The sequence below is a fragment of the Macrobrachium rosenbergii genome, chromosome 21, assembly GCF_040412425.1.
Source record: "Macrobrachium rosenbergii isolate ZJJX-2024 chromosome 21, ASM4041242v1, whole genome shotgun sequence".
In the NCBI taxonomy this organism is placed as follows: domain Eukaryota; kingdom Metazoa; phylum Arthropoda; class Malacostraca; order Decapoda; family Palaemonidae; genus Macrobrachium; species Macrobrachium rosenbergii.
In genome coordinates, this window is record NC_089761.1 from 33,308,144 (window position 1) to 33,317,509 (window position 9,366).

The window sequence follows — 9,366 nt, forward strand, 5'->3', positions numbered from 1 at the left end:
TATATATATATATACACATTGTATACATATTATATAATATATATATATATAAAAATATATGTAAACAAATATATACATACATATATTATTATTATTATTATTATTATTATTATTATTATTATTATTATTATTATTATTATTATTATTATGAATTTAACACGAGAATGGGTTGAACTGTAATGGCCAGTTTTGCGTAAAATTTCTATAATATTAAATTCGCCACAAATAATAATTTTTTTTTATTAAGTGGGTAATTTCATTGTGGTTAATTTCATGGTCTGCGGATAATTGTCTTGTGGTCAATTGTATGACGTGGGTAATTTTCTTGCGGTTAAATTTATTGCGTGTCAGTAATTCTTGTTTTGAAATCTTACTATTAGTTGTGTTTATAATATATATTATTGTTTTGCAAGAACTGTGTCAATGCGTTCTTTTGTATTCATATTTTGAAATTCAGAATACTTATAAGTGTATTTTAATCTTCATCATATTAATTATATTAATTTTTTTTGTATCAGCTTGTGTTAATTTTCAGAATATAATTGTTAGAATATTGGCAAGAATAAAAACGTGTTGTTTAACTGTATATTTAAAGCTTTTAATCATATTTAGAATATTAGTTTTGTTAGACTATTTGTAAATATGCGATGTTTTTCATTCTTTTGTATATTTTATACTCAATGTATGCACCCCTTTCAAATCAGCTGTTAGTTCTCGCACCCCCTGAATTGCTGAAATAAAAAAAAAGCTAAAATACAAAGTTGATATGATATGTATTAGGAAATTTAGCTGTAGCAGTAATAATAATAATAATAATAATAATAATAATAATAATAATAATAATTATTATTATTATTATTATTTTTATTATTATTATTATTATTATTATTTTATTTTATTTTTATATTTTTATTTTATGAAGAAAAAAATATCATGCGTTTATGAAAGCATATTTTGCTTTAATTATTCACAGGCATCCTTGCACCCCTTAAGACTAGGGGGTGCGAGCACCCCTGGTTAAGAACCACTGCTCTAGAATATAATATTTAATGCCTTGTTACGTCTGTTTTGCTTTCTTGTGTGCTATATTCTTAAGCATATGTTATATCGAGAATATATATAATTTGCATGGGTATTCTATTCTTTAGAATAAGTTTAAAGCTTATTCTCTTTATTCTTTTATGTTTATATGATTTAGAATATACGTTCAAATTGGATACTTAATCAAAATTTCCCTCTTAAATATACACTACGAATATTGAACCCAAGAATATTAGGCAGACCAAATTCTTGATTACTGAAAACTCTTAAGAGAGAGATTTCCTGCCAAAGCATACAGAGTTATTTTTGAAAATGGGTGTATTTCATGCCTTAAAATACTCATTAATTTTCCTTTAAGGATTTTCGAGTCCTTCTAAAGGACTTTCCTGAAAAAATACCTGAAGGAGGAATCCGACAAGACGTATGGGCGTCCTCATTTCGATCCTACTAGACTGTAGGACCTTAGTAGGATATGATTACATCTGTTTAATTCGGACTGACATGGAATAGGAGGGTTAGTTATTATTGAATACTCTCTCTCTCTCTCTCTCTCTCTCTCTCTCTCTCTCTCTCTCTCTCTTAGTATACACCGTGGACGTTCATGTCCTTGGGTGGGGGTAACAGTGAGGCCTGAGAACCGCCAGTTTGGGTTGTAGGTGAGTGAGTGAAAGTGCATGAGTTTGTGAGTGAGCGCAGTGCTGTGCCCCGTCCAAGTCTATATCAGTAGCAGCGAAAACAAACAAAAGTCAAACAGGTGTGTGTGGGTGCTGGTGTGTATGTGTGTGTGTTTGTGTCTGTATGTGTGCGTGTGTGTCCAGGAAGAGCCGTCGTGTACAGGTAACTGAGCTGTCGTGTAACCACTAACCAGTCTTAAGATTACTCCCTTGGGGTTTGTAACTTCACACCGACCCTCTTGCATCGTGTGTGTTTTTAGGGAAGGGGGAATGAGGGGGAGGGAGAAGGACGAGGTGGGAGGGGGGAAGGAGGGGAGCTGGGCGAAAGAAGCGGCAATGAGTGCTTGTTTCCTTATTTCTCCGCACAAGACTTTCTGCCTTTCCCCCACAGACTTTCTTCCTTTCCCCCACAGGCTTTCTTCCTTTGCCCCACAGATTTTCTTCCTTTGCCCCACAGATTTTCTTCCTTTTCCCCACAGACTTTCTTCCTTTTCCCCCACAGACTTTCTTCCTTTTCCCCCACAGACTTTCTTCCTTTTCCCCCATAGACTTCCTTCCTTTTCCCCCACAGACTTTCTTCCTTTTTCACACAGGCTTTCTTCCTTTTCCCCACAGACTTTCTTCCTTTTCCCCTCAAGACTTTCTTCCTTTTCCCCACAGACTTTCTTCCTTTACCCTCACAGACTTTCTTCCTTTTCCCCACAGGCTTTCTTCCTTTCCCCACGGGCTTTTTTTCCTTTCTCCTACAGAATTTCTTCCTTTTCCCCACAGGCTTTCTTCCTTTTCCCTACTGACTTTCTTCCTTTTCCCCCACAGACATTCTTCCTTTTCTCCACAGATTTCGTGTAGGTGTTTTCTTTTCTATTACTCGTTATGACAGAGCGTAATTAATTCGTAATTAATCCCACCTAGGTGACCGCACCTTCCCCCCTGTAATCTCGAGAAGGACCCTAAAGCCACCCACTGAGATAACAGGGAAGACAACAACAACAACAAGTAAACAAGTAAACAAGTAAACAAGGAAATAATAACTGCCACCCTCCTTTTGTGTTTTTGTTGCATCGATGGGAAAGTGGACACGCGTTGCTGCCGAACATACTGGGTTTTTGGTCAGGGGAGGGGATTTGCTTTCATTGGGTCCTTTCTTTGGCTTTCAGTCCACTCTCTCTCTCTCTCTCTCTCTCTCTCTCTCTCTCTCTCTCTCTCTCTCTCTCTCTATCTCACTGATGCGTACAGGAGTTTGTGCTTAAGCTGACGTGCTCCACATAAAAGTATATGTTGATGTGTACAGTATGTATGTATTTATGTATGCATGTATGTATGTATGCACAATTTTACACACACAATGTGGACCTTGATGATACTGTGTTCTTTTCAACTCTTATTCAGCCTAAAACAATTGTTTAATTTGCAGAATCATCCGCTATATGTATATATGTATGTATCTAAATATGTATGCTTGTGTGCACAGTGACACACACACGCACGCGCGCACACAAAATTGGCTGTGAAAATACTGTGTTTTGTCAAATCTTATTCAGGCTAAACCCACTGCCTTGTTTAAATAATTCGCTGTATGTTTGTATATGTATGTATGAATGTATGCACAATTTTACATACCCAGTGTATGCATTTATGCGCAGTTTTACACAAATACACACACGTACACACTTACAAAATATTGACTTGCAAGATGCTACATAATATTGACTTGGAAGATGCTACACAGTATTGACTTAGAAGATGCTACACAATATTGACTTGGAAGATGCTGCACAATATTGACTTGGAAGATGCTACACAATATTGACTTAGAAGATGCTACACAATATTGACTTAGAAGATGCTACACAATATTGACTTAGAAGATGCTACACAATATTGACTTACAAGATGCTACACAATATTGACTTAGAAGATGCTACACAATATTGACTTAAAAGATGCTACACAATATTGACTTAGAAAGATGCTGCACAATATTGACTTAGATGTTGCACAATATTGACTTAGAAAGACGCTACACAATATTGACTTAGAAGATGCTACAAAATATTGACTTAGAAGATGCTACACAATATTGACTTAGAAGACGCTGTATTTCAAAACCTCTGCAACGGCCCATCTTCTCTTAACGACCCAGAAGGAGTGAAAACACTTTCAAGGTGGACTTTAATGAGTCTTTATTGCCAAATGCGGGCCTTAGGCCTAAGCCGATTGTGAAAGTCCGTTGCCAAGGCTGAGTGAAAGTCCAGAAAAACAAGTAAGAAATGCGCAGAAGTTTCTTCGGCGCAATCGACTTTTCTGTACATCGTATAATCAAGTTCATTTAGGTAAATTTGAAAATTCTATTCCAAATTAAGTCTCTCTCTCTCTCTCTCTCTCTCTCTCTCTCTCTCTCTCTCTCTCTCTCTCTCTCTCTCTCTCTCTCTCTCACCAGTATCATCATCCTCATTATCCGCAACTCAGTCGTTGCGCTTTATAGTCGCCGACTTGATCAGACTGGTCGTGACAGAGCGACTTTTCTAATCTCTCTTGCTATCAAGTATGTCGACACGAGGGACAACGACAGGTCGACATCGACATCATCGTCCTCATCAGTCGTTGGACACGACACGAACGTGTATCTCGTGTGGGTTTTGTCGACATACCTGTCGACATACAACTGTCGACTGGACTTAGCGCTAAGCAGTGATTGGCTTTTAATCGGTTTTTCCAGTTGGTTTGTTCTCGCACGAATCTTTCTGCTTAGAAATGGATGTTTATTAAGAAGAAGAAGGAGAGAGAGAGAGAGAGAGAGAGAGAGAGAGAGAGAGAACAGTATGCCATCATTTAGATATTTCCTGGTAGTGTCTTGGAAGTATATCAAGACTCATTAACTCTCTCTCTCTCTCTCTCTCTCTCTCTCTCTCTCTCTCTCTCTCTCTCTCTCTCTCTTCTTTGGACTGTTTCACTTTATAGAGTTTATCCAATTTCTCTTAAGGTACTCTCTCTCTCTCTCTCTCTCTCTCTCTCTCTCTCTCTCTCTCTCTCTCTCTCTCTCTCTCTCTCTCTCTCTCTCTCTCTCTCTCTCTCTCTCTCTCTCTCTGCGTGGGATTATTTCAATATTCTAGTTTTTCCTCTTACTCTTGAAGCTATTACTGCTCTCTCTCTCTCTCTCTCTCTCTCTCTCTCTCTCTCTCTCTGTCACATCCCCAATTTCTGAGCTTCTGAGAAAGGTCATTTTCCGGCCGGGTGACCTGAGATTTCCCTTGACAGGCCACCAGGTCGTACCCAGAGCAGTTCCCCGAAGAGGGGATGATGCTGACAGTGCGCCATGCGCGGTGAACCGTATACGGCGGTCAGTTTCTTAGAGTATTTTCGTCCCCAGGTGCGATGCTTCATGACTTTTTAATTTCCACCCGGTTTGGCTGTTCAACTTCTTTAACTTAATCTTTTATTTAGGAAATAACATATTTTTGGAAAAAATTTATTTATTTTGAGAATGAAAATATTTTTGGAAATGTCAGTTTATTTATAGAATAGAAATATTTTTTGGAAATCATTTAATTTGGAAAGAAAATATTTTTTGGAGATGTTAATTTATTTTGAGAATAAAAATATTTTTGGAAATGTCAGTTTATTTTTAGAAGAAAAATGTTTTTGGAAATATGAAATTTTTCAGTAAGACTGTAAATGGTTTGCATGAATTGCATTTTTAGAAATAAAATATTTTTGGGAATATTAATTTTTCCAGTAAGATTTTAAATGGTTTACATAAACTGCATTTAAATTTTTCATTTAAGATTAAATCTCTCTCTCTCTCTCTCTCTCTCTCTCTCTCTCTCTCTCTTCTCTCTCTCTCTCTCTCTCTCTATCTCTCCTTTTTAATTCATTTATCCCCCTTCTCTCTCTCTCTCTCTCTCTCTCTCTCTCTTATTCTTAATTCAGTATCGTTTCTTTCTCTCTCTCCATTCGTTTCTTTTCTTTCAGAGAGAGAGAGAGAGAGAGAGAGAGAGAGAGAGAGAGAGAGAGAAGGAATGAATTTGTTCCCCCCGTAAACATTTGAGATCAGAGGAGCTCTCTCTCTCTCTCTCTCTCTCTCTCTCTCTCTCTCTCTCTCTCTCTCTCTCAGATTGCGTGTTACGTTTATGGCACCAATATTTACAAAAAGTGATTCGACCTGATGTAAATAAAATTGACCCATGCAGAAAGAGAGAGAGAGATGGTAACAGTTGAGAGCGAGAGAGAGAGAGAATCGTAGCCTTAAGAGAAATTGGATAAACTCTACAAAGTGAAACAGACCAAAGAAGTGAGAGAGAGAGAGAGAGAGAGAGAGAGAGAGAGAGAGAGAGAGAGAGAGAGAGAGAGAGAGAGAGGTAATGATGTATTACCACAGCGGCAAGGTCGTTCAGAATCGACTGTCTGTCTGTGAAAGCTGTGTACAAAAGAGCCCTCTTGAATATTCATATTTCTACCTCTTTAACAACAGACACTCATACGCATACGTATTTTTGTAAATATTATTCCTCTGCCCCCTCATCAATAATCAGGACCTCATTATTTAGCGGATAATCTCTTTTCATTTGTTTATACGCATGCGCGAGTTTCTTGGGACACCCCCCCCCCCGGGCTCCCTGCCCCATACGTACAAATCACCGTACGCACACTGGTATATATATATATATATGAATAAAGGACCTATGGAAATGAGAAGTTCTTCGACAGCGAGGTGAAACATTTGCTGTATATTGGTGTTTTTTTAGCTGTTCGGCGAATCTGGTAGCCCTCGGCAGGAAAATGGGGATCAGGGATCAATTGCGAATGTGAAAGGAATATGGATGTCAGAGGAGAGTAATAATAAGATAGCGAGACAGAACCCATCGACTTTTGTTGTACTTTCTGACACGACAAATAGATGGCGTTTGACAAGAAAAACACATTCTTGGTTAGAAAAAAAAAAAAAACACCTCTACATCATAGTCGTGGGAAAAAAAGCCAAGTGGCCTGTCATGTGTCACTCACGCGTGGCGTTGACAGGCGGATCCGGTCATTGACAGGGGATAGAGGGGAGCACTGGTCCTGTCAGTCAGGCGAAAAAGATTTGGCTGAATTCCCTCGGTCTTATGTTTCCTGTCTGCTGTTTTAAAGGATTTTGACGTTTCTTGTCCTTTGTGGTGTCTCTCCTTTATATTCTATGGGTTTTTTCCATCCTGATAATCTGTCATTTTAATAATAATAATAATAATAATAATAATAATAATAATAATAATCTTTTATTTCAGCTCAGGGTCATATACAGAGATAGATATTTAGATGCAATACAGTACAGAAAATATAGATACGCGAGAAAAAAGTTATAATAATAATAATATATAATAATAATAATAATATCCTTAATTTCAAGTTAGGATCATATACAGACATAGGCAAGGTATATTCAATAGGGCACGCAAAATTTAGATAGAAGAGATAAAAAGCAATGATAATGAACAGTTACTCCTAAAAATTGCTGGTATTAATAATAATAATAATAATAATAATAATAATAATAATAATTAATAAATAAATAAGAAGCATCATATAAATTTCTAAGCTCCTCGTGATAACCTCATATTGTACTAAACTTTTTTTTGTTTATTTTAATTTCGCTTTTTTTTGTCACGATCTTCAAACCTCTATGAAGTCGGCATCTAGGCGTTGTGACGCCAGTTTTATTAGTCATAAGTCAATCAATCAATCCTTTATAAAGTGAGGATTGATTTTTCAAAGTACAAAATAGACCTCACTGGATTTGGACGCTGTTATGGTCGACTTTTGACTTTTGGAAACAGCAACAGCCTTGGGCCAGATGGTTGGAACAGAATAACGCTCTTTGGAACGGCCCAGGGGATGTTTGCTAACCCTAGGCACGTAAACAAACAAACAAACTGACAATATTACATGGAACGAAGCAGCCCCCCTCTCTCTCTCTCTCTCTCATATGTGCAGTGACATTTTGTTTTTGTTGGCATAGTTGCTTAGTTTGAATTTGGCATTAGATTAAAGTTTGTTTAGCAATCAAACTCTCTCTCTCTCTGTCTCTCTCTCTCTCTCTCTCTCTCTCTCTCTCTCTCTCACACACACATAATCCTTCCATTTACAGTGATTTTTTTTTTTTTTTGGCATAGTTTCTTCACGATTTTTTGAATGTGGCAATAGAATAATGTTTGTATAGCAGTCAAACTCGAGTATTCTCTCTCTCTCTCTCTCTCTCTCTCTCTCTCTCTCTCTCTCTCTCTCTCTCTCCTCAAATGCGCAGTGATGTTTCTTCTTGCCATGGGCTCTTTACTGTTTGTTTGAACGTGGCGTTTGAATAATGTTTGGTTAGTAATCCCACCTCAAAAATAACGAACTTAACGACTCGTTGGTGCGTGTATGTGCTTATGAAACAAACAAAACAAACACATGTCACCAGTAATCTCCTTACGCGAATCATGTTTGGTAGAATGGAGTCACTTTCTCCGTGTGGATCTGTACAGGATTTGTGCGGGATTTATATACTTACTTCGTTTTTTTTGTGAATTAAGAGGGAATAACGTGCAGAGAGAGAGAGAGAGAGAGAGAGAGAGAGAGAGAGAGAGAGAGAGAGAGGCTGTAGTCGAGAAGTATCATGAAATGCAATTCGTTATCCCCTTGGGGCACCTGTCAGAGATCAGTCCAAGGTCACGGCTCCAAAGTTTTTAGTCAAGACGACAAAAGGTCATCTCTCTCTCTCTCTCTCTCTCTCTCTCTCTCTCTCTCTCTCTCTCTCTCTCTCTGTAATGCTCGCTGAATGAAAAGTGATCTTCGTGTACATACGAAGATTCTCTCTCTCTCTCTCTCTCTCTCTCTCTCTCTCTCTCTCTCTCTCAGCAGTGATGCCAAGCTTCTTCGCGTCGAGTTCCCAAGTCTTGGGCGACATTCCCCAACGTAAACAACAGAAGTCGTGTGAGAACAGGAAGTGGCGTTAATATTCCCCTTTTCTTTCGGGCGTTAAGAACGCCATAACATGAAAGGGCGTCTGTGGGAGGATCCTACGCTCTATCCTATCCTATCCTCTCTCCTAGCGTGAAAAACAGGTTCAGTATCCTGTTGACGCGAGAGGAGGAGGAGGAGGAGGAGGAGGAGGAGGAGGAGGAGGAGGAGGAGGAGGAGGAGGAGGAGGAGGAGGAGGAGGAGGGGGCCATTTCTGAGAACCGAGGATTCAGCTGGAATCTGCGACATTTGAATTGGGTAGTGGTTTTGTTTTGCTCTTGATAAGAACGTGTATTGGATGTCCTTTTAATGTTGTCAATTGGAAGTGAATCATTGTAGGTTATCTGTATCAATCGTAAACGCAGCTGTAATAATAATAATAATAATAATAATAATAGTGTTTCTGGTGTATCAGTTATGAAGACAGCTGTAATATTATAATAATAATAATAATAATAATAATAATAATAATAATAATAATAATAATAGTGTTTCTGGTGTATCAGTTATGAAGACAGCTGTAATAATAATAATAATAATAATAATGTTTTTGGTGTATCAGTTATGCAGGCAGCTGTAATAATAATAATAATAATAATAATAATAATAATAATAATAATAATAAATACAGAAACATGACGTTATTTTTTATTTATCAAGGATGTCTACATTCATA

At 37.6% G+C, this 9,366-nt stretch overlaps 1 protein-coding gene across 1 annotated transcript in view; it reads left to right on the forward strand.

Moving 5' to 3' along the window:
- LOC136849438 (uncharacterized) overlaps positions 1-8,908 on the forward strand; it is an 18,277-nt gene extending 9,369 nt beyond the window's left edge. Inside the window, exon 2 of the mRNA XM_067122789.1 lies at positions 8,783-8,908. Coding sequence (XP_066978890.1) covers positions 8,783-8,908 — 126 coding nt within the window. The remainder of the gene's footprint in view (positions 1-8,782) is intronic.
- The last annotated feature ends 458 nt before the right edge of the window (positions 8,909-9,366 follow it).